The 26,710-nt window shown below is 38.2% G+C and overlaps 1 protein-coding gene across 1 annotated transcript in view; it reads right to left on the minus strand.

Moving 5' to 3' along the window:
• LOC138307522 (dynein light chain Tctex-type protein 2B-like) overlaps positions 1–26,710 on the minus strand; it is a 37,846-nt gene continuing 11,136 nt past the window's right edge. Inside the window, exons 3-5 of the mRNA XM_069248312.1 lie at positions 17,437–17,506; positions 7,413–7,472; positions 1–1,085 (exon numbers count right to left, since the gene is read on the minus strand). Coding sequence (XP_069104413.1) covers positions 17,494–17,506 — 13 coding nt within the window. The 3' untranslated portion in view covers positions 1–1,085; positions 7,413–7,472; positions 17,437–17,493. The remainder of the gene's footprint in view (positions 1,086–7,412; positions 7,473–17,436; positions 17,507–26,710) is intronic.

Below are 26,710 nucleotides of genomic sequence, written 5' to 3' on the forward strand. Positions count from 1 at the left end.
AGAAATTAATAATTTATTTAAGAACTAAAATACTTCACTTTTACACAATTACTCATACATACTGCTCTCATACATATATACAGTATTATTGTGCATTCTCTGTGTAAACAAGAATCTAATTTGATATCATTGTAGTGGTTATTATTCCCAAACATTCCTAATCATATTTAATACAAAGCTCAAACTCTGATCCATTCTTTGAAACAGTCTTGTTTGATAACAAATTCTTTTGGAAAGTGAAATTTGTAAGCTTGAGATAGCATATTTATTCCCCCCCACCCCAGAGCAATTAAACAAAGCAAACACGGCAGAAACCAAACAGCAGTGTTTAAATTTTTGATATATAACCCAGTAAATGTAAAAGTGAAGTTTTGTGTAGATTGTGGTTTGTATTGAGAATACTAGAACCTTTTAGTACAATTGGCATGCAACTGTGCACCGATTCAAAAAACACAATTCTGTCGCTTTCAGCCCTACAAACCATCGTCTGGGTTGTGTACTTTTAAACAATAAATCTGGAGCTTTAGGTATTGTTAATGTAAATGTATGTTTACATGATGATTCCATGTAGAGGTCATTAACACTTGTTCTTGTCGTAATTAATGCAGTCTACTGAATCCTTGGTCTGGGAATTTGCTGAATGGCTTCTGACGAGTTTCCATCAACCTTTGGAGTGGAAGAGGAAATAGTTTTCATCCAGTGCTAGTATGTGTAAGCATGGTCTTCAAACAGTCATTACAATTAGCTTAAAACCACATTTTGATCTTCTCCACAGGAGTACAGAAAAGTACATCTTTTAGGAGGACTCATAAATGGCAATCGGCCTTGTCAACTTCTCCTTTCCAATTTCTTTTTCAACATTTTTTTCAAAATTTGTATTGCTAACAAACAGTAGTTTGAAATTGAATTGTAGATAAATGTTTGTCAACATTGAATTTTTCCCCATTTTATTCTTTGACATCACAGAACTAGGACATCACAGCGTTGTAAGATGTGGACGGACAATGGAATGATTTTTGCTGGTGATGATGTTCGATTCAGTAGAAGAAACATCCGAAGGCTGCGGCTACACAGAAGAGAGAGTCCTGAAATATACCAACGGTAATCCACATTTAATACAATAAAATTAGAATATCTGAAATGATATCATTTCTTTGTAGACACATATATACTTAGTTAACAAGAGTTTGTCCATGGAAATTGTATAGAAGTGTTGGAATTAGTGGTAATTGATCAGCTTGACGCAGGGTCTAACAGTATTTGTAGTAGTCGGTACCTGTCTACCTGAAATATTAGCTCACTAGATTGTTTTGAGGTTTTTGTTTTGGCAAATTTTCATGACATTTTTGTGTGCTTTTGGTATGATATTTTTATGCAATAAACATCTATGTAAGCAATTACCAGTCCCCCACCCTCATTTTATGAAGAAGTAAAGCCAAAGCACACAGATATAAAACCACCAACCTACGATGAGTAACTGTTATCGATACTACACCTATAGTGACTTCCTCACTCCTTTAGCTGTGCAAAATGTAAAGTAAATGCACCTGTATCTGGACCAGTTTCATCCACATTCCTCATTTTAAGAAATTTTAACTTAAAAAGAAAGCATTACAGAGGCTATGGACAAAATCTTAAGGAGCAAATGTTGATGAAAATGGGACCAGAGATATCTATATATCTTCTGTTCATGTATGTGCTGTATCATCAGTGTTGCTTAGCTATAGCTAAACACACATATTAAAAGTGCTATGTAGTCCAAAATGTGTTTTTAATGTCTTAGAGATAAACAAATTTCAGTCCCTCTGATTACTAGGGTATAACTATCTTTGGAATGACTTAGAATAAATCAACTCAAATTAACAAATCTTTGGATTTCTCAAGACTTTTCAAGAGGTAAAATTTAGAAGCAAGTAGCATTAAAGGTACCATGATAAAAGAGTTGAAGATTTACGTATATGCATAGGTCGCATCTTTAAATCTTCAAAGTGGTTTAGTCGATTATAGAGCTAAAACTGTTGAAAACTTTTAAAAGTTATTGGAGTGTTACCTAACGAGAACTGGAATTTTTCCATACACCTGTACATGTAGGAGCTAGAGAGTAATTGTACTCCAGAACTTAAAAGTTTTTAGCCAAGGTGAATTCTTCCTCTAGCTTTCCTCCATTAAACCCAAGAATGATGGGTATACACATGCACGCTCTGACCTACATGTCCTCTCCAAGTAAACGAGTGCAGAAATTTATTTCTTTTTCTCTTTATATTTCTCTTCACCACCATTAACATTTTGTTCAGGTAGCATATACCCCAGTGTAAATGGCTATATTTATACCAGGGTAACCCTTACGGGTCGGGTTTTAGTCATACCCCGGTCGGAAAATGTGTACCCGAAACCCGAAGCAGTTTTTATATTTTTAGCAATTACTTTCGAATGATCAGTACAAATGAAGTATTTTAGAATGGTACCTTCTTCTGACACACTTTGTGATAGTTATAAACAGTGTTTCAGTGATTTTTTGTTACGATGTTTCACATGATGTTAGCATCTGCTCATGAATGATTGTCGATCGCGAGAATCCACAACGTAAGCTTGGCTTACAGCAATGTACAGTAAATGCTTAATACGTACTAGAGAAACATTGACTGGACAACAGAAAACTATTGATTTTAAATGTAGATATTGTAAGTAATTAATAGTGTGTATAAAAATTTAACACTTTGTGAAAACCATGAAGCATTTCCTAAAATATTTTTATCGTTTTCCTGTGCACTAAAAGGAAGTAGGCAGTACTTTCGTTCATGCGCACAAACAGCAATCAATAAGGCTTCGGTGAATCCATGAAAGGCCCATATCAGTATCGTTTCCATCTTCTGGATATTACCATGACAGTTCAAATCATTATATTTTTAGTAATGAAAGAGTTCTTTAAGGTGATTTTTTATAAGAAGAAGAATATACTACTTGTTGATCTTACTATCAATGTCTTTAATTACTCTTTTAAGCTAGGGTAACTGGTTATGGGTCGGGTTGCAACAGTCAGGTATCCGGGACGAAAATTTGTACCCATTATAGCCCTAATTTTTTACATATCAATCAGGTTGATGGAACAGCCATTACAACAATGTCTTCATGACAAAAAAATCAACCAGAGATGTAACAACACTTTGTCTTAACCATGTCAGGATCTTCATGCAAGTTTCAGCCAAAATTGCACCGGTAAACTTGAGAAGAATTAATTAATATATTTTCAAGATGTGGCTTGTGGGGCCATCTTGGATTTGGGATCAACCCGAAAAATAACAACACTTTGTCGGAACCATGTCAGGATCATTTCATGCAAGTTTCAGCCAAATTGCACTGGTAGAACTTGAGAGGAAGTTCAAAATGTATTTTCAAGATGGCGGCTGTGGCGGCCATCTTGGATTTCCTATCGACCCGAAAAATAACAACACTTTGTCGGGACCATGTAAAGATCGTTTCATGCAAGTTTCAGCTAAATAGCACCGGTAGAATTTGAGAAGAAGTTCAAAATGTATTTTCAAGATGGCGGCAGTGGCTGCCATCCTGGATTTTAGGATCAAAACCGTCAAAAATGAAACAAACACTTTGTCGGGACCATGTCAGGATCATTTCATGCAAGTTTCAGCCAAATTGCACCGGTAGAACTTGAGAAGAAGTTCAAAATGTGTTTTCAAGATGGCGGCTGTGTCGGCCATCTTGGATTTGGGAGCGACCCAAAAAATAACAACACCAGTAGGAACTTGAGAAGAAGTTCAAAATGTGTTTTCAAGTTGACGACATACGAAACATGACGACTTTAGGTCATCCTGACACTTCGGGTCAGATGACCTAAAAACTGTGGCAGTCTGGAACTCAAAATATCAGTTTTGTAGTACAATCTTACTGAAACATACTGCCACAGATTAATGTAATCAGACTGAAACTCAAAATAATTTTTTCTAGAGCAATTTTATAGAGGTTACATTTTTGCATGTAGTTTATTTTTGCTTATTTTCATGTGTTCTGTCATGTTCAAGAAAAATACTTTAAAGAATTAAAAAGATTCTATGAACCCCAGAATTTAATCTCCATGAATTTGAAGCAGTAACTTGCGGAAATGTACTGTCAAGCATTATCTGGTGTTTTCAGTAATAGAATTACTAACATAGATTACCTACATATTAATGATTTAGGTACAGCAATAATTTACCGGTTATATCTATAAAAGAGTTCTACTGAAGTGATTATAGACTAACAAAGTTATTTATATACACAGGCCCTGATGCACGCTTACTTCAAATCCTGGTAATTTACAGCTATAGCTCAAGATGATGCAGATACCAATTTCATACATTTATGTTGAAAACATTATTTCGTATCAGCAGAACACAGAATAGGGATACAGCATGCAACACAACTGTAATATGAACTCTTTCAGCTCAAGCCAAAAACCTATTTCTGTCTTTTTTTTCTTTATCTCGTGGAGGAAAACGATTTTGAAAGAACAGGTTCTGCAAAAGCCAGACAGGGCTAACCAGAATTCACTTTGTAGCAAGTTAATAATGACATGTAGTAAGAAAAGAACCGCAAGTCTATCAATAACCGTCAGCGAAGAACATCTACTGACAAAGGCCAGGGTATTTGTAAAAGATCCTGAAGTCTGCTCATTACATTTATAGAATTACTGGAAACCTACCTATATCTTTGTAGTTTTAAAACTTATAGTGAAGTTTGGTAAAACAGGAACATTGTATTGATTATATGTATGTATATATTCTACCGTTGTAGAGGTGGAAACAAACGAAATATATTATATTTTAATTAAGGAATGATTGTTATTTTTTGTTGTTTACTGTGTGTAAACTGCATTTTTTGTACAGATATTTTAAATGACGCGCATTCCTTATGTTTACATTTCGACTGACCATTTCATTAAAAATTAAGTGTTCAAATAAAATAAACTCTGTTTTTTTCAATGTTATATGATTGTTGGAATGGCCGGTCAATTGATGGAATCCCAAAACAGCTGGCTTCAATTTGGCGGGAAAGGTTGTCAAATTTAGAGAGTACACAAAATATAGTTCCACATTAACTTGATCTTTTTTCATCCCTTTTATACAATATTTGTTGAATATTTTATTTGCTGAGATATAATTTAAGATTTACATTACATCACATTCATACATGCAGTATATTGAAGATTTGTCACAAAGATACAATAGGCCTAATCGGATGCGCATTTCACACTACTAGCGGAAGTCAGTGTTCCTGTGTGTGTATTCTTGCGCGGCAACCACTGCGTTTACGCAAGTGTAAACGATTTTGCAGTTAGTTATGTTATATTGCAAAGAGAAAACGGAAATGTGAATATTACAATTATATTTGAATATTGAAGATTAGCTGTATGAGTAATGTTGACGATGTATACATTTGTATCTATAATAAATCTTGTCAATGTGAATATCATCTTGTGGTGACGAGGGGCGTGGTGGCCGAGCGGTAGTCCGAACATATAACCCATCATAGCCCTTCACCTCTAAATCACGAGTTTGATCCCATGTGGGGTGCAGTAATGCCAGGTCTGACCGTTGGTTGGTGGTTTTCACAAAGTTATTTGACTTTCCTCCACCACATAAACACCTAGCTGTTAAAAGAACCTTAAAATAATTAAACTTAACCAATGCAGTTCTTAAACTCCATATATATCTCAATCATTTTTAACGTAATCCATTAGTTTTGGATATACACACCGATAAACATCATTATATATCCAAGTGTCCTTGACCACAATAATAATGCAAGTTGTCCAAGCATCCCAACTGAGTTTACTTGAATGCATAGTTTAATTAATTTGTTAATTAGATTAACATCCTGCTGATTTTGGGTTACATTAATGTATCTAGGTAACTATTATGTAGATAATCTTTACGCTGTTGTAAATGTTGAAATTGTTTTCTAAATGGATTACATTACAATCCGATTAGCATCCAAAATTTGTTTGAAAGCCTATTGTGTCTGTTTGTACGATGGTTGGAGAACTACAGAATATTTATCTTGCACTTAACCCATGAATTTATATGCTGTACTCTTGTCTTCCAAATTGATTTATTTCTGAAATCCAATAATTCCATGATTTGAAAGCCTGTTGCATCTACCTGTATTATCATTAGAGAACAGACTTATAAAATACATTTGTTATTTATCTTTAAGTTCACCTACAAAGCCCTTTGCAGTTTAGAATATTTGTATATACATCCAGCTCCGCTTCCAAACATTTCATCCTGTAAATTATTTTTGGGTGTATAAGCCATTATTTCAGATTTCAGATCGTAACAAATTATTCAGTTTGGAGAACATTATAATCTATCTTGTAAATCTTCTCAATTATTTTTCTCTATTCACAAAAATCGGAAACAGCTTATAAATGTATCACTAGATAATTGCTTTATATTATGTAATTTTCGTTCTGGACGCCTATCTTGTAAGTTGTTCTTTGATTATGCTGTTTTAGAAGATTCGTGCTTAACACGATATAAACGGCAGCTTCTCAACACGTATATTATAGGCCTTTGATAGATGCGTTGGATCATCTGGATCTCATATGGAAATAAACATCTTGTTTATGCTGAATTTGTTTGTGTATATTCAACAAAACACTCCAGCCGTGATAGTTTGGATACTGATGTTATGATAAACTTATCAAACATAAACACCCCCTGCCTTCATATAAAATATGTATGGGACAAACGGCAGCCTATGGGACAGGACAAACACAGGTATCACTAATGTTTTAAGCCCTTCTCTCCAATTTCATGGAGAGTGCCCTCCTCCCCGATTTCACGACGGGGCATAAAAAGTTGTTTTTCTTTTATCAAAAGTTCAATCTACAGCCAGGGTTATTTAAGGACATACCAGGTTTATAAGAGGTGGATGAAAAGCCGGAGTACTCAGAGAAAAACTAATGACCTACAGCGAGTATTTGGCAAATGGCCCACATTGGGATTTGAACTTGTAACCCATAGCTGTAGGACTTTGTGGTAACATGTGGAGACTTTACCACCCCACCCCCCCCTCCCCCCCCCCCAACCCTCCTAACCTCCAAAAGAGAAGAAGTCTGGTAATATTATCACAATGCCCTAGACTTTAATTGAGTTGTATATATAATTATATCAATCTAATGCATTAATCCATTTCATCATGATTTAAGTCTACATTAATGAAGATCTAATGGTGCCCAAATTAGTCTTGGCCATGTTCAGACATTTATATTTGCCAATCAAATATACCTGTCCAACTTGTAAAATTGATATTGGTTTATGTTGGTGTGGTTGCTGATGTGCTATATAAAACCCTGGAAACTGTAAGTAAACTTCACATCATTAACCATGCTACACATGGACATATATACTTACATTCATAAATATATCCTGAGCATAATTATCTGTGGGTCCCAGAAACAGCGACATCCCATCCTGAAAATCAAACAAAACAAATATTTCATACAAAAACATATTCAAGGCCAAGAGCTTTTGAACAAGAGGCCCAGAGGGCCTGTATCACTCACCTGGTTTGTAATGCCAAGTAATGTTCTGGATACAGGTTCATTGTTTCTTTTCTGAAGGAATTTTAATATTAACCTCTAAATCCCCTATGGGCCCCACCCCTCCCGCCCCCAGGGGGTCAGAGCCAAAATTTATACAAGTTCTGTTTCCCCTTCTTCCAAGGATGTTTATGGCCAAATTTGGTCACAATCCAAACAAAACTCTAAGACAAGAAGTGATTTATAGGATTTACCTCTATTTCCCCTATTGGGCCCCACCCCTCCTGCCCTCGGGGGGCCAGAGTCAAAATTTATACAAGTTCTGTTTCCCTTCCCCAAGGATGTTTGTGGCCAAATTTGGTTACAATCCATGCAGAACTCTATGACTAGTAGCGATTTAAAGGATTTACCTCTATTTCCCCTATTGGGCCCCGCCCCTCCTGCCCCCTGGGAACCAGAGTCAAAATTTACACAAGTTCTGTTCCCCTTCCCCCAAGGATGTTTGTGGCAAATTTGGTTACATTCCATGCAGAACTCTATGACAAGTAGCGATTTAAAGGATTTACCTCTATTTCCCCTATTGGGCCCCGCCCCTCCTGCCCCCGGGGGGTCAGAGCCAAAATTTATACAAGTTCTGTTCCCCTTCCCCCAAGGATGTTTGTGGCCAAATTTGGTTACAATCCATTCAGAACTCTAGGACAAGTAGCGATTTATAGGATTTACCTCTATTTCCCCTATTGGGCCCCGCCCCTCCTGCCCCTCGGGGATCAGAGCCAAAATTTATACAAGTTCTGTTCCCCTTCCCCCAAGGATGTTTGTGGCCAAATTTGGTTACAATCCATGCAGAACTCTTAGGACAAGTAGCGATTTAAAGGATTTACCTCTATTTCCCCTATTGGGCCCCGCCCCTCCTGCCCCTGGGGGGTCAGAGCCAAAATTTATACAAGTTCTGTTCCCCCTTCCCCCAAGGATGTTTGTGGCCAAATTTGGTTACAATTTCCATGTCAGAACTCTATGACAAGTAGCGATTTAAAGGATTTACCTCTATTTCCCCTATTGGGCCCCGCCCCTCCTGCCCCCGGGGGACCAGAGCCAAAATTTATACAAGTTCTGTTCCCCTTCCCCCAAGGATGTTTGTGGCCAAATTTGGTTACATTCCATTCAGAGCTCTCTAGGACAAGAAGCGATTTAAAGGATTTACCTCTATTTCCCCTATTGGGCCCCGCCCCTCCTGCCCCGGGGGGTCAGAGCCAAAATTTATACAAGTTCTGTTCCCCTTCCCCCAAGGATGTTTGTGGCCAAATTTGGTTACAATTCATGTAGAACTCTATGACTAGTAGCGATTTAAAGGATTTACCTCTATTACCCCTATTGGGCCCCGCCCCTCCTCCCCCGGGGGACCAGAGCCAAAATTTATACAAGTTCTGTTCCCCTTCCCCAAAGGATGTTTGTGGCCAAATTTGGTTACATTCCATTCAGAGCTCTATGACAAGTAGCGATTTAAAGGATTTACCTCTATTACCCCTATTGGGCCCCGTCCCCCTGCCCCCGGGGGGTCAGAGCCAAAATTTATACAAGTTCTGTTCCCCTTCCCCCAAGGATGTTTGTGGCCAAATTTGGTTACATTCCATTCAGAACTCTATGACTTGTAGCGATTTTAAAGATTTACCTCTATTTCCCCTATTGGGCCCCGCCCCTCCTGCCCCCGGGGGATCAGAGCCAAAATTTATACAAGTTCTGTTCCCCTTCCCCCAAGGATGTTTGTGGCCAAATTTGGTTACATTCCATTCAGAACTCTATGACAAGTAGCGATTTAAAGGATTTACCTCTATTTCCCCTATTGGGCCCCGCCCCTCCTGCCCCCGGGGGTCAGAGCCAAAATTTATACAAGTTCTGTTCCCCTTCCCCCAAGGATGTTTGTGGCCAAATTTGGTTACAATCCATGTAGAACTCTATGACTAGTAGCGATTTAAAGGATTTACCTCTATTTCCCCTATTGGGCCCCGCCCCTCCTGCCCCCCGGGGACCAGAGCCAAAATTTATACAAGTTCTGTTCCCCTTCCCCAAAGGATGTTTGTGGCCAAATTTGGTTACATTCCATTCAGAACTCTATGACTAGTAGCGATTTAAAGGATTTACCTCTATTTCCCCTATTGGGCCCCGCCCCTCCTGCCCCTCGGGGATCAGAGCCAAAATTTTATACAAGTTCTGTTCCCCTTCCCCCAAGGATGTTTGTGGCCAAATTTGGTTACAATTCATGTAGAGCTCTAGGACAAGTAGAGATTTAAAGGATTTACCTCTATTTCCCCTATTGGGCCCCGCCCCTCCTGCCCCCGGGGGGGTCAGAGCCAAAATTTATACAAGGTCTGTTCCCCCTCCCCCAAGGATGTTTGTGGCCAAATTTAGTTACATTCCATTCAGAACTCTATGACAAGTAGCGATTTAAAGGATTTACCTCTATTACCCCTATTGGGCCCCGCCCCTCCTGCCCCCCTGGGAACCAGAGTCAAAATTTATACAAGTTCTGTTCCCCTTCCCCCAAGGATGTTTGTGGCCAAATTTGGTTACAATCCATTCAGAACTCTATGACTAGTAGCGATTTAAAGGATTTACCTCTATTTCCCCTATTGGGCCCCGCCCCTCCTGCCCCCTGGGGACCAGAGTCAAAATTTATACAAGTTCTGTTCCCCTTCCCCCAAGGATGTTTGTGGCCAAATTTGGTTACATTCCATTCAGAACTCTATGACAAGTAGCGATTTAAAGGATTTACCTCTATTTCCCCTATTGGGCCCCGCCCCTCCTGCCCCTGGGGGGTCAGAGCCAAAATTTATACAAGTTCTGTTCCCCTTCCCCCAAGGATGTTTGTGGCCAAATTTGGTTACAATCCATTCAGAACTCTAGGACAAGTAGTGATTTAAAGGATTTACCTCTATTTCCCCTATTGGGCCCCGCCCCTCCTGCCCCTGGGGGATCAGAGCCAAAATTTATACAAGTTCTGTTCCCCTTCCCCAAAGGATGTTTGTGGCCAAATTTGGTTACATTCCATTCAGAACTCTATGACTAGTAGCGATTTAAAGGATTTACCTCTATTTCCCCTATTGGGCCCCGCCCCTCCTGCCCCCGGGGGACCAGAGCCAAAATTTATACAAGTTCTGTTCCCCTTCCCCCAAGGATGTTTGTGGCAGAATTTGGTTACAATTCATGTAGAACTCTATTACAAGTAGCGATTTAAAGGATTTACCTCTATTTCCCCTATTGGGCCCCGCCCCTCCTGCCCCCGGGGGACCAGAGCCAAAATTTATACAAGTTCTGTTCCCCTTCCCCAAAGGATGTTTGTGGCCAAATTTGGTTACATTCCATTCAGAACTCTATGACAAGAAGCGATTTAAAGGATTTACCTCTATTACCCCTATTGGGCCCCGCCCCTCCTGCCCCGGGGGGTCAGAGCCAAAATTTATACAAGTTCTGTTCCCCTTCCCCCAAGGATGTTTGTGGCCTAATTTGGTTACAATTCATGTAGAACTCTATGACTAGTAGCGATTTAAAGGATTTACCTCTATTACCCCTATTGGGCCCCGCCCCTCCTGCCCCCGGGGGACCAGAGCCAAAATTTATACAAGTTCTGTTCCCCTTCCCCAAAGGATGTTTGTGGCCAAATTTGGTTACATTCCATTCAGAACTCTATGACAAGTAGCGATTTAAAGGATTTACCTCTATTTCCCCTATTGGGCCCCGCCCCTCCTGCCCCCGGGGGGTCAGAGCCAAAATTTATACAAGTTCTGTTCCCCTTCCCCCAAGGATGTTTGTGGCCAAATTTGGTTACATTCCATTCAGAACTCTATGACAAGTAGCGATTTAAAGGATTTACCTCTATTTCCCCTATTGGGCCCCGCCCCTCCTGCCCCCGGGGGGGATCAGAGCCAAAATTTATACAAGTTCTGTTCCCCTTCCCCCAAGGATGTTTGTGGCCAAATTTGGTTACATTCCATTCAGAACTCTAGGACAAGTAGCGATTTATAGGATTTACCTCTATTTCCCCTATTGGGCCCCGCCCCTCCTGCCCCTGGGGGACCAGAGCCAAAATTTATACAAGTTATGTTCCCCTTCCCCCAAGGATGTTTGTGGCAGAATTTGGTTACAATTCATGTAGAACTCTATTACAAGTAGCGATTTAAAGGATTTACCTCTATTTCCCCTATTGGGCCCCGCCCCTCCTGCCCCTGGGGGGACCAGAGCCAAAATTTATACAAGTTCTGTTCCCCTTCCCCAAGGATGTTTGTGGCCAAATTTGGTTACAATCCATGCAGAACTCTATGACTAGTAGCGATTTAAAGGATTTACCTCTATTTCCCCTATTGGGCCCCGCCCCTCCTGCCCTCGGGGATCAGAGCCAAAATTTTTACAAGTTCTGTTCCCCCTTCCCCCAAGGATGTTTGTGGCCAAATTTGGTTACAATTCATGTAGAGCTCTAGGACAAGTAGAGATTTAAAGGATTTACCTCTATTTCCCCTATTGGGCCCCGCCCCTCCTGCCCGCGGGGGGTCAGAGCCAAAATTTTATACAAGGTCTGTTCCCCCTCCCCCAAGGATGTTTGTGACCAAATTTGGTTACATTCCATTCAGAACTCTATGACAAGTAGCGATTTAAAGGATTTACCTCTATTTCCCCTATTGGGCCCCGCCCCTCCTGCCCCCGGGGAACCAGAGCCAAAATTTATACAAGTTCTGTTCCCCTTCCCCCAAGGATGTTTGTGGCCAAATTTGGTTACAATCCATGCAGAACTCTATGACTAGTAGCGATTTAAAGGATTTACCTCTATTTCCCCTATTGGGCCCCGCCCCTCCTGCCCCCGGGGAATCAGAGCCAAAATTTATACAAGTTCTGTTCCCCTTCCCCCAAGGATGTTTGTGGCCAAATTTGGTTACATTCCATTCAGAACTCTATGACAAGTAGTGATTTAAAGGATTTACCTCTATTTCCCCTATTGGGCCCCGCCCCTCCTGCCCCTGGGGGATCAGAGCCAAAATTTATACAAGTTCTGTTCCCCTTCCCCCAAGGATGTTTGTGGCCAAATTTGGTTACAATCCATGCAGAACTCTAGGACAAGTAGCGATTTATAGGATTTACCTCTATTTCCCCTATTGGGCCCCGCCCCTCCTGCCCCCGGGGGGTCAGAGCCAAAATTTATACAAGTTCTGTTCCCCTTCCCCCAAGGATGTTTGTGGCCAAATTTGGTTACATTCCATTCAGAACTCTATGACTAGTAGTGATTTAAAGGATTTACCTCTATTACCCCTATTGGGCCCCGCCCCTCCTGCCCCCTGGGAACCAGAGTCAAAATTTACACAAGTTATGTTCCCCTTCCCCAAGGATGTTTGTGGCCAAATTTGGTTACAATCCATGCAGAACTCTATGACTAGTAGCGATTTAAAGGATTTACCTCTATTTCCCCTATTGGGCCCCGCCCCTCCTGCCCCCGGGGGACCAGAGCCAAAATTTATACAAGTTCTGTTCCCCTTCCCCCAAGGATGTTTGTGGCAGAATTTGGTTACAATCCATGTAGAACTCTATTACAAGTAGCGATTTAAAGGATTTACCTCTATTTCCCCTATTGGGCCCCGCCCCTCCTGCCCTCGGGGATCAGAGCCAAAATTTATACAAGTTCTGTTCCCCTTCCCCCAAGGATGTTTGTGGCCAAATTTGGTTACAATTCATGTAGAGCTCTAGGACAAGTAGAGATTTAAAGGATTTACCTCTATTTCCCCTATTGGGCCCCGCCCCTCCTGCCCTCGGGGGGTCAGAGCCAAAATTTATACAAGGTCTGTTCCCCTTCCCCCAAGGATGTTTGTGGCCAAATTTAGTTACATTCCATTCAGAACTCTATGACAAGTAGTGATTTAAAGGATTTACCTCTATTTCCCCTATTGGGCCCCGCCCCTCCTGCCCCCTGGGGACCAGAGCCAAAATTTATACAAGTTATGTTTCCCCTTCCCCCAAGGATGTTTGTGGCCAGAATTTGGTTACAATTCATGTAGAACTCTATTACAAGTAGCGATTTAAAGGATTTACCTCTATTTCCCCTATTGGACCCCGCCCCTCCTGCCCCAGGGGGACCAGAGCCAAAATTTATACAAGTTCTGTTCCCCTTCCCCCAAGGATGTTTGTGGCCAAATTTGGTTACAATTCCATTCAGAACTCTATGACAAGAAGCGATTTAAAGGATTTACCTCTATTTCCCCTATTGGGCCCCGCCCCCTCCTGCCCCGGGGGGGTCAGAGCCAAAATTTATACAAGTTCTGTTCCCCTTCCCCCAAGGATGTTTGTGGCCAAATTTGGTTACAATCCATTCAGAACTCTATGACTAGTAGCGATTTAAAGGATTTACCTCTATTTCCCCTATTGGGCCCCGCCCCTCCTGCCCCCAGGGGGACCAGAGCCAAAATTTATACAAGTTCTGTTCCCCTTCCCCCAAGGATGTTTGTGGCCAAATTTGGTTACAATCCATTCAGAACTCTATGACTAGTAGCGATTTAAAGGATTTACCTCTATTTCCCCTATTGGGCCCCGCCCCTCCTGCCCCCGGGGGGTCAGAGCCAAAATTTATACAAGTTCTGTTCCCCTTCCCCCAAGGATGTTTGTGGCCAAATTTGGTTACATTCCATTCAGAACTCTATGACTTGTAGCGATTTTAAAGATTTACCTCTATTTCCCCTATTGGGCCCCGCCCCTCCTGCCCCCGGGGGGATCAGAGCCAAAATTTAAACAAGTTCTGTTCCCCTTCCCCCCAAGGATGTTTGTGGCTAATTTTGGTTACAATCCATGCAGAACTCTAGGACAAGTAGCGATTTAAAGGATTTACCTCTATTACCCCTATTGGGCCCCGCCCCTCCTGCCCCTGGGGGACCAGAGCCAAAATTTATACAAGTTCTGTTCCCTCCCCCAAGGATGTTTGTGGTCAAATTTGGTTACAATCCATGCAGAACTCTAGGACAAGTAGCGATTTATAGGATTTACCTCTATTTCCCCTATTGGGCACCGCCCCTCGTGCCCCGGGGGGGGACAGAGCCAAAATTTATACAAGTTCTGTTTCCCCTCCCCCCAAGGATGTTTGTGGCCAAATTTGGTTACAATCCATGCAGAACTCTATGACTAGTAGCGATTTAAAGGAAATGTTGACGGACAGATGGACGGACGACGGACGGACCGGACGGACGGACGGACGCCGGACGCCGCGCCATGACATAAGCTCACCGGCCCTTCGGGCCAGGCCAAGAGCTTTTGAAAAATTACGGCTTTAAATATCTTACCATGATCTGTCATAGAAATTTAATCGCTTGACTGGTTCCATCAAAGATCGAGGCAACCAGTAGTACAGGTATATTTTAGTTCCTGATTAATTATTTTCAATCTGATGTAGTATTTTGAAATAGTAATGCATCTAACACAAAATAAGTCTATTTTGATATGTATCAATGTACATTAAAAAAAATATATAATTGTACTGAAGATTCAATTATACTCAGGAATAAATATAGGTAACAGTGCAAATTTCACCTGGGACAAAGGATGCATTTGATTTCAATTAGGGCAAAGGATATAATTTACTCCAATTAAGACAAAGGATGCATTTGATTTTAATTATCTTTGAAGAATAAACTGATTAAGCAAAGGGGAAATAATATTGTCTAGATATATCCATGGGTTTTATAGGTAATGTTGTATAGGTAATTAGCTATCTTTGCTTCGAAAAATAAGCTGAATTATGCAAAGAGGAAATGGTAAAAGTCGGTCAATTGATTATATTGTTCACGGTGATCATAAACAGCAGTTATATATATATATATATTATCAATACAGTCCGACAGCATAAGAGAAATCATACTACTGTCATATGATCACTGGCATTTCCTATTGGATGCTATAAATAGAAAAAACTCTTCCTAGACGATATAATTATGTCTGATAGAATAATAAAAGCAAATAAATATATATATATATACATGTTACTCTTTCTTACATATAGACAAAACTGAGGGGATAAAAAAGAGATAGAAGTGTTTATCATTTGTACACAACATGCATGGCTTTATACACCCATTCTCTCTACCTGATGTCCATTTGCATTGCATAGCCACAGCTGATAGGAATTGATAAACAATAACAAATTGTTTTGGTAACAATGCAGTGGTGCGAAAAAATATTCCTGGCAATATTTCAGGGCAGATGTTAAATGTGAATCCAAATATACTAGATGGCGAGAGTTCCAGGTAGTTCTGGCAGATAAGACCTATTATCAAGCTTCACGCTGGAATTCGGTCTTGTAGCGCAATAAGTGGCAGAAAAGTGCACAAGAAAAACAACTTTATATATATATATATATATATATGCATAAATACACGCATATCTATGTTATTAAAGTGTATCAGTGATCAGTGGCTGTATGGGGGGGGGGGGGGGGGGGGGGGGCTGGGCTGGCTGAAGAGTGTTTGTTCACAACTCTTCATTGATCAAATTTAGAAGCACAGACATTCAACACTATCTTACTTCATCCTATATAGCTGCAACCTGTTGAATTAAGTCAAACCTCTCAATAAAGACCCAAGCGATGGCTTTAAAGTCAAGTGGTCTGTATACACTGGTTGCATTATGTTGAAATTTGTCATTTGGAAAAGTGGTCATATTAACCAGGTGGTCTTTATACAGAGGTGGTCACTAAGGCAGGTTTGTAGTGGTCTTGTTAGCAGGTGGTCATTATACAGAGGTGGTCGCTAAGGGAGGTTTTAATGTAATGAGTTCCACGGGCATATTTGCATTCCGTTTTGATTCCATGTGACAGTTGTGTTACAGGGTTAAGGTGTCCGACATGATTCAACCACTTGTCATTGCAGATCTTCCATGGTATAACTCATTTACCCCTGAGGACATAATTAGACTCTTCTAAATCAAAGACTAGACCAGTTCATTATGAAGTTCAGGGGAGAATGAATTAATGCAATACAAAGAGCACCTGTTAGCATGGACATTACTGAATGGGAACAGTGTAGATCTTTCGTTGACCATAGCTGTTCAAAGAATGTATCAATCAATAACCGTAAAAGCATTTGAGGCCAAACTATTGATAGAAAAAGAAAGTTTCTAAAAGAGGAAATTGGAGACGGACAGAAAGTTTCACACATTGCCATAAACAATCAAGGTAAACAAGCAAACCCCAGTGAAGGGCTTCAGGTCTATAAATTTCAGCCCACACTTTCTCATAAACACTTTCTCCGGCAAATGCACATGAATGTAAAAAGCTTCGACATGAATGTAATTCCTTTATCTATCCTGCCAAGAGACTTGAAGTAGAGATAAAAGATGCTGCGAAGTATTGTGCAGTGTCTATTCCTATACAACGGTACAGCCAAGTTTTAAGTCGCAAATGTACGAAAAAGATCATAAATAAAGAATTCCTTAAGGAAAATGTTGATGCCATAAATTCTTATAATTGTACAACCGTGTTCAAGATGGATGTGAGCAAAAAGCATTTGTATTGTGAAGCTTGAATAGTTCATAATGAAGTTTTTAAAGGAGTCTCAAAAATGATGAAGTTTAGATACTTAAGGATTAACTTGAATAGATTTTTTATGTTATGGAGATATAACACAAAAATCTGAGTGTACTCTAAATAAACCGCGAAGATAAACTAAAGATAATCTCTTCAACATTTACAAAATTCATTTTGGGACTCTTTTGTCTATGAAATTAATGCGCCGTCATCTCAGCCAATCAGAAGTGACGTTACAAAAGGCGACGCCATTATTTCCTTTATGGGCTGATAAAGTAAATTTTTAAGCCAATGAAAATGCTCGTAACAAGCAAAAATGAATTATTATGGGATAATTTTAATTTATGCTTACTTGACACCCTCTCCTCTCTGTTCTCCTATCACCACTTGGACAATGAATTTATATCGGTCATATCCCAAATCTGTAAAAAAGAATACAGTAAATTTAGCTATAAATCACAAAATATTTAATGACCTACTCATTGTACAAAGATGTCCATTACATACCTCTAAAAAAGATTTTCCAGAACTACTACATAGATAGCTACTTGGATCATGCAGGTGTTCTGAAATTAAAACATTCTCTGTTTCATCAACAACCATCTCAGGTGAAATTGAAGTCCGGTAAAAAATATGTTTGAAGGCCCTACCTGGCGGTAGATGTTTCATGGAAAAGTTTCATGACTTTGGTGTTTTGAGTTTTGCAATAGTCCAAGTTTTGCAATAGGATGTTTCCATGGCCAAAAATTCATAGAATTCCATGGAATTAAATGGATTTACATGCATGGATAGTCAATTCACCATTAATTTTGCCATGGAAAATCTAAAGCCAGGTATTATCAGCTATGATTATTTAAATGACAAAATTCAATGGAGAAAAACACATGAACTACAGCCATATTTATATTGACAACAAGAGATCAATCATTGTGGTAGAATAAGTCGATTCTGTCTTTGCATATTACTGAGTTGTCTGCCCATGCAGGTTACTTTAGGTACTGATTGTGAAATAATATTATGCTAAGGAGTCAAACAAAATTTTCGAAAACATTTGTTTAAAAGACAATGCAGGCAGGAAGTTATGGTTGAGATTTTAATCAGATTAATTACCTTTATTTAAAAATTTCATTTTGCTTTAAGCAAAGCATAATGTTCTAATTAAGTCTAAGTAATCAAAACAGATCTTTTAAGTAAGTAATGGTTTAACTGAGCTTAATTCAATTTTTTTGCTTGGCCTTCTGCTCTAGAAATAAAATCCGGTTCTGACCTTGAAACTCCTCCAATTTTCTTTTAAGCACACATTACACTGTACAGTTAATATGCCAAGAAATGTTTTGAAGAAAAAATTTCATTACCCTCGCTGTAGAATGGTTAAGACAAAGAAAAACAGACGAGCACACATGCTTCTCCGGCACATCAGTAAACTTTCTAGAACAATCTTGATGGCTTCTGTGGTCCTCTTAACCCACAAACAATAGGAGGTGCTTTGATTAATAGCACTGATTAATCTTTTCTACTCATATGTCAGTTATCTAAGTCAGAGATCCCTGGAACCTCCTCAAAGTTAGGAAAGTTATGGCTACTTAAAGAGAATTGGTTTGTTTGTAAAACAGTCAAGATCTTGACACTGTCATACACAAAGGGCAAAGTTCAAGGTCAAAGAGTTTTTAGGAATGCAGCCAAGGGTTAAATAAGGCTGAGAATTCTATGTGGGAACTCACAAGTAGAGGTATATAAATATACAGTAAGCTTGTAGGACCACAATCAGTAGTTCTGATATTTAACTTTCTGGGGACATTAAATATCAAAGGCAGCTGTGACACTTTAAGGTACACAGCCGTGGTCAAGGTCAAAATGGTGAAGGTCAAGATTATGTGAAATTTTTTTATGAGTATAAACATTACAGTCAGGCCTAATTTAAGGTAATTTTAGGGACACAAAAAGGTCAATGCATGCAATCAATTTCAAAGGACTCCTATGCAATATGTTAATTAAGGTCTATTAAAAAATCTTGAAGTAAGCATAGCGAAAGGTCAAGGTGACAGAATCTGAGGCCAGAGGAATGGTCAAGGCAAGAGCATCTGAAGCCAGAAGACAAAACTTTGTAAAGCTTTCATAAGATTCATAACCAAAAGATACTTAAGATATCATAACTGGAGACAATTTTTTTCGAAGATCAAAAATGAAGATCAAAGATTTGAAGATTTTAGGAACACAATTAAACGTTTACAACAATTGTTTTCTAAGTACAGCAATAGCATATATTACTCAAGATGACTGTTATACAGTAACTATAAACTGAATCATTAACAGCACCGAACCCAGAGATCAAATTATCAGACTATTAACCCTTACCTCACACATAACAGACACAAAATTTAATGTCTCCATCTGATGTTACCACCTACAAAGCACATCAAACCTTTGACCTAAGAGATATAAAAACGATTTTTTTTCTTGCTGCAACAAAAACATAGCGGCCTAATTTTCCACAAGAATGCAAACTGCCTCCACCATTTATAAACACATAATATACAATTATAAACCAATATAAATTTCACGGTTTATTTGCATCTATTCTCCACCAAACTTTGGATTAGAATATGGGTCCCAGACCTGCTAGGTTCTAAGTAGAAGCTCTATCTGTACTTACAATGCGTTTGATCTGTGGAATGTTGTTTATGTAAATGCTGGTTTCTGTTAGTGGACGACATTAATGGATCAGATGGAATTGGTGATGTAACTTTTAACACCTTCCTATTCAAACACTTGTATTGATCAACACTATATCCCTGGAATGATTATATCCTAGCTTATTCAAGAACATGTAGCTATTTGACCCAATAAACACCTACGTTCTTGAAATTAATTAACAGCATATCAATCCTGGACCGCCTATCTTCTATGACTTCTTAGACATGGTGACATACCTGGTAACATATGTATGTCACCTGCTGATTTACTGCAGGTTTCAGCAGTTTGACTTTTTTAGTATCTGTAAAACTTCATAAAAAGAATAAAAATTAAACTTTAAATCTACTTCCTACGATGGCTGAAAGCGGCCGGACACGTTTGGGTGATAGTTAATCGTTTGGGTATCAATTTTAACATACAGTTGAGGACATCTCTGTGTATTCATTTGGAATTCCAGGAAACAAAAACAATATATCAATGTGTATACCTGGTATTAATTGTTTAGAACAACAAGAAAGAGTTAGTAAATATTGCTATTTGGAAATCACGGGTACTCAGATAATCAAAATTTCTTGCCAAACATGTATGTAAATCTCCTTAAAATAAATACTTGGTGTATTTATAGACAAGAATGCGTAGAAAACATTGCATTGGCTTTGTTATTGATAATTTACAAGTATGTTAAATCTTGATATCATTTATGTTAACTTTTTAAGTTCATACGATATGAATTTAATGTTGCAGAAGTCAGCCATTTGAATTAATACACAAGCATGGAAGAACATGAAATTGCATGTGCTGGCCCGGGTTAGGATACCGTATGTGAAACATGGATACCGATACATTAAGAAAGGAATAACCCATTAGCAAAATCAGTTACATATGAATTCTTCAAGAGGATAAAGTGTAAATACCATATTATCATCACCCATGGTGGTAAAACAATAAATACATAATAAATTAGATTCACTCCTCAAAAATACTTGTGTACATGCAAATGAAATTTTATTCCATTATAACCAGTTCTTAATTATTTCACAATTCAGGTTTAATGCTGAAGATAATCCTTGACTTTTTTGAAAGTTGAAACTGCATGTGGTCAAAGTAACTTCTAAAGATGTACATACTATAGTGTAGTGAAAAAGCATATTTTGCTCAGACACATTTAAATAGAATTCAAAGCATTAATATGTAAAATTAGACGCCTAGTCCCCACCTCCGCATATATAAACAAGAGCTGTTGGAGAACAGCAAAGCTCGCCTATTCAGAAGAAGTTGATGTTCAAGTATTTACTATCTAAACATGGAAATATGACAAATTAACAGACTCAAAAACTCCCTAAAGGGCCCCAAATTGGTTGTATTATCACGTTTAGCATCCATACACACTAGGAAAATAAAATCATAAACATTTATGATGACTTAAGCTTAAACAATAGACAAAATAGAAACTTGCTCAAAAACTTTAACATGGAAATATGACTAATTAACAGACTCAAAAAAACCCTAAAGGGCCCCAAATTGGTTGTATTATCACGTTCAGCATCCATACACATTAGGAAAATAAAATCATAAACATTTATGATGACTTAAGCTTAAACAATAGACAAAATAGAAACTTGCTCAAAAACTTTAACATGGAAATATGACAAATTAACAGACTCAAAAAACCCCTAAAGGGCCTCAAATTGGTTGTATTATCACGTTCAGCATCCATACACATTAGGAAAATAAAATCATAAACATTTATGATGACTTAAGCTTAACAATTGACGAAACAGAAACTTGCTCAAAAACTTTAACGTGAAATGGGACGCCAACGCTGACGCTCCGACGCCTATTCTTCAAACAGGCGAGCTAGAAATTCCAGGTAGACAAGGAAAGATATGATGCAAAAGTCAACATCATTATTCTCCCCCTTCCACACAGACATTTCATAGGTTCCTGGGGTGGGCGAGAGGACATATATTAATGTAGACAACAGCAGATTTTTTTAGAACTTTGTAGGATATTTGCTGGTTTTTCACTTGCATAGAATTTTAATTAGACCATAACAGTTGTATGTAAATGAAAAATAAATAAAATGACACTGTACATGTAAAGAGTGCAAAAACACCAACGATGCTATAGATGCATTCTCCACAAATGAAATGATTCCAACTTTATCCAAACCAATTTATACATCAAACAGAATGATCCACTTGCTTACAAGAGGCCCCATAAGAAAGCTGTCAGAATGTCTCAATCTACAAGTGTACGCTGATGAGAACGATACCGATATGACAGTGAGCTGCAACTTAGCCGACATTTTTACTATGACTAAAAAACACACCAACCCCTATAAGATTTATATAAAAAGAATAAGTTGAAAGGTGTATCTATAAGTACTTATCAGTATAAGAAGCACTTGAGTGAAAGATGTCGGAAAAGTCTAATCAGAAATGGAAATGATGAGCTGAACATGCCGGTGAGGTGCAAAAGAAATAATAATGTGTGATGCTTAAAAAACAGCATGAAGCATCACTTTTATTTATATGCAATCTTCATAACCACATTCTTCATTTTACGTCAAGATAAAAACTTTTCCTCTTGTATCAAATCTTAACACCAAATTAGAAGCAGAGTCATATGAACGTTTGATAGAGATGAGTGGAGGGTGAAGCAGGAAGCTCTGAAGACGAAGAACAAGAGAGAAAGAGATGTGCATTATATAACCCAGGAAAACAGAAAGAAAATCACCAAATCTAACAACTGTATACTGTTTGATGTTTGTTGATGTAAGGATAGCAGTACAAACAGGATGGTGGCTAGCTAGGAGTCCAGAATAGAGAGATACAATCACACTTAGAGAAATATCTCTCAGATATTGGTGAATAGCCATGAGGAAGTCGGCTGGGAGCTTAGGGTGCTGGGGAGGGTGTATGGGGATCGAGTGAGGGTGTCTAAGGAGGGAGGGTTTTGGGGAATGTTAAAACTTTTTATTCCTGGAAATCATGTCCAAAAGCATCACACCCCCCCACTTTCTTTTACATTGTCCTTAAAAAATACTTTTGCCCTTTTTGATGGTATGGGTCATGTTCACAAGAGTAGTGCCATTTTTAAGTGGTTGAAAATACGGAAACTTGGAGAAAAACCACCCACCCAGTCTGTTCCTGGCAACTGCTTGGCATGTGAGATTCCAACCCCAAACTCAGAGTTTAATGGTTATAGTTGTAATATGTCAGAAATAATACTTTAACCATGCATTTATTTGATTTGTTTCTTTAACAGCCAGGTTCATACCTGGTTTGTTGGTGGAGAAAGCCGGAGTACCCAGAGAAAAAATACCGACCAGCAGTCAGTACCTGGCAACTATCAGGATATCTTGGCCAGGCGGCACTAAATTGCATTCAAAATTTCTCTATATGCCAGATGTTGTGTATTACATAATTTAGCAAAACAAATGAAAACATTATCTATGAAAACAGATGTACAAATTAACATGAATGTCATTAAATATATCAGAGAGCAAATTACAAGATACATATATACAAAGCAAAGTTTGGAGATCAAGATATTGCATCTGTAAACGAAAATCTACAGGAAGTGGCCAGCGAGATCAGGCAGCTATATGCTTGTTTTTATCTTGGTAAGAAGCAAAAATTTTTTTATCCTGTCGTGCCTAGACTGTTCCAAGCTGATTTAATCAGTTTATGCAGCTATAGACATGTAACTTGTGTTTACAAACCAACATGAACACGACCTTCAAATACACATGGTTTTGTAAATTTAAACATCTGCAAAGATAAACCTTGTAATATTAAGAGAGTGATTTTTTGTCCAACATTTGTTAGTTTTTCCATCTCAGTATGTGTATACTTGCATCTGGATTTCCCATAAATGAAACAACCTTTCATTCAATAAATATGTTACAATTATCGCAAAAGTTGAAAAAGAAAATTATTGAATTAAAAACAAAATCAACTGTGATTATGGATACTTTGGAATAAGAACTATACACAATATCTAATTTACAATAAAATGCATAAAATATTTTTATTATGCTCAATTCAATATAAATATATTCACCAAAATACCAATAAGTTAAAGTGTATGTTTATTTGTTGCACCAAGACTATGGATCCTTTCTGCATGATTGAGCTATATATATAGCTAGGTCATACAGTTTGAACCCTGCATGTCTTAACTCATGCATGTATCTAGCAATTAGAATGAAAACTATTGTTCAAGCCGAAATATAAAATATACGTCCAAATTTGCATCTTAACTACATACATATAGTGCACTATTAAGTATACCGTATACATTCGACCCAATAAGCGCCCAGGGTGTTTAAAAAATTAAAAAAGTGCTATTAAGACAAAATTATTGCAAATCTGTACAGCTTTTGGTCTTTATATTTTATGCCTGGGCAATTGAAATCTAGGCCTTAAAAATGGGGAGGGGCTCTTATAGGGACATGGGCGTCTATTGGGTCGAATACAGTATGCTATGTTTTCCAAGAAATATACATATCTCATGATCATATCATTACAAATTTTCAGAGAGAGATTATTACAATTATAGCACACTAGCACACTGTGAAGTCTTCAATAAATTCTAAATGACCACCAGAAATAAATCTGTCCTCATCAAAGTTCTTAAATACAAGATTATCTCCCCTTGACAACACATTATATACCGCAGTCTCCTAAAACATACACGTCAGCACACTACATACATGCTGCACATCACATGCATGGGAAGACAGTCCATACAAGTAATTAAACAAATAAAAAAAACCATTTGTACAAAATTTTGCTTAGACACACAAATACCAATTTTAGCAAAAAAAAGAAAATGTTCTGAATCAAGATGTGTACTTGGTCGCGACCAGATATCGTGATTAGTAGCTAGATTTCCAAATAGAAAGGAAATGCAATTTTAAAAACATGCTTATTGCACCAAAACCTACTTTAAGTTTCATTAAAGCGACCAATATCTATTTGATATCTTTCAGTGGAATGCATATGCATGGTTACTTTGGGATCCAGTGTATGATCGAAAGCATCACGGAAAAAAAGGACTGTCTAAAGGTGCATTCGATAGGTGACCAGGGAATCACTAAAAACAGGATTCAGCTCTGGGCAGGAGTAAATTTAGACAAACAAAGGTGTTAACGACCTAAAACTTACAGAAATTCAATAAAAACATAAATTAATTTATTTTGTTTGAAAAAAAGTAAAACACAAGACGAATGCACCAGGTGTAAAAAAAAACTACCTTCTGTTGTACGATCCTGTCCATCCATGGGGGGGCCACGACTATACGGAAACTTGCCGTATACCATTATTTTTGCATACTTTGACCTACTTGATGCAAAATGATTTTTGAAAACGAGTGACAAAAAAAAATAAACGATGATTTCATGATTAACGGTTCATTTCAGATGAAAACTTTAAAACATGATATTTCATGAAATTTCAGGATTAATATGCAAGTAAGTCATGATTTCATGCTATCCCCCCGCTGTGAGTGTTGCAAAACTTCTTGATTTCAAAAGGAAAACGTAGATGTGTTGGCAATATCGGTTGAAAATAAACAATTTTTTTTGAATGATCACTTACTTGGCTACCATGATTTAGCTGTTCAATTTTTTTTTAAAAATTGTGCAGGAGATAAAAGCGTTTGCATAAATCATGGTAACTGGTGACGACCCAGTAAAACAAGTTTTGCTTTAGAACCAACCACAAATGACCTAACTTTTTGTAAAGTCATCTGTGATTGGCTAAGTCTAGACTTAGACTGTTTTTAGACTTAAAGCCGTGTCATGATCTTGGACCCTGGTCTTTAGGGGATTCCATGTCTACCTGCAGTTTAAAAGGTGAACAGACCACTGGAGCCCTGGCTGGTTAAAGATAGACTTTGATACAGATAGGGAGAAACGAGAGAGTATAAAGATATTAAGCCACATATATCATATCAGGAAAAAACATTGGCTGAAAACACCAGTGAGATACACATCACTTCAAGCTCTGGCTACTGAGAGTATAACTACATATTACAACTACAAATATATTAGTGGTATCAGTAAAACTGACTCTGGGCGAAGTAGTGCACACTGATTTATATGGCTCTGATAAAGAGAGGAAGTGCGTACAGGTCAGAGTTAGAACATCTGTACTCTAAATTCCCTTCAATTCCAAAGATATACCTCCAAAGACTTTTAGTTACCTGAGAATTACAAAAAAGTTCGACTTTTTTGCCTGAGCAGTACACTGCAGGCACTAGCTTTTTTTTTTTTTTACAACTGCTTTGTGTAAATAACAGTACCATTATCCTGCAAAATTACAAACAATTTTACCAGGTATGTAATGTTATTAATTGTATCATAGAACACTAAATTTACATGTTAAAAATAAAAATTAACCAGATTATTCTTGGGGTAAAAAACTGAGTTATAATAAAAAAATAAAATAAAATAATATGAAAAAAAATAGAATGACATAACAAGAGATCCCAGAGGGATCTTGGCGCCCACCAATGAATGATCTATGTCTGACAATGGAAAGAGGGATCTTTTCCCTGCTTTTCAAACTTTTTCAAACACGACTACACATAAAATTTGAGACAGATCGCTGCAGCACTTTCTAAGAAATAGTGGCAACAAACTTCAACAATGAAATCCAAGATGGCGGCCGTGTAGCCATCTTGTTGACCTATCAGTTTACAAAATGCAATATGCACAACTAAGGCCCTAAGGGAACCTACATATAAAATTTGAGAGACATCCTTTCAGTACTTTTTTAAAAAATAGCAATAACAAACTTTAACTATCAAAATCCAAGATGGCTGCCAGACGGCCATCTTGTTGACTGATTGGTCCCAAAACGCAATATGCATATCTAGGGCCCTAGGGGAACCTATGTATGGAATTTGCTTGAATTCCCTTC

Source organism: Argopecten irradians, chromosome 14 (genome assembly GCF_041381155.1).
Source record: "Argopecten irradians isolate NY chromosome 14, Ai_NY, whole genome shotgun sequence".
Classification (NCBI taxonomy): Eukaryota; Metazoa; Mollusca; class Bivalvia; order Pectinida; family Pectinidae; genus Argopecten; species Argopecten irradians.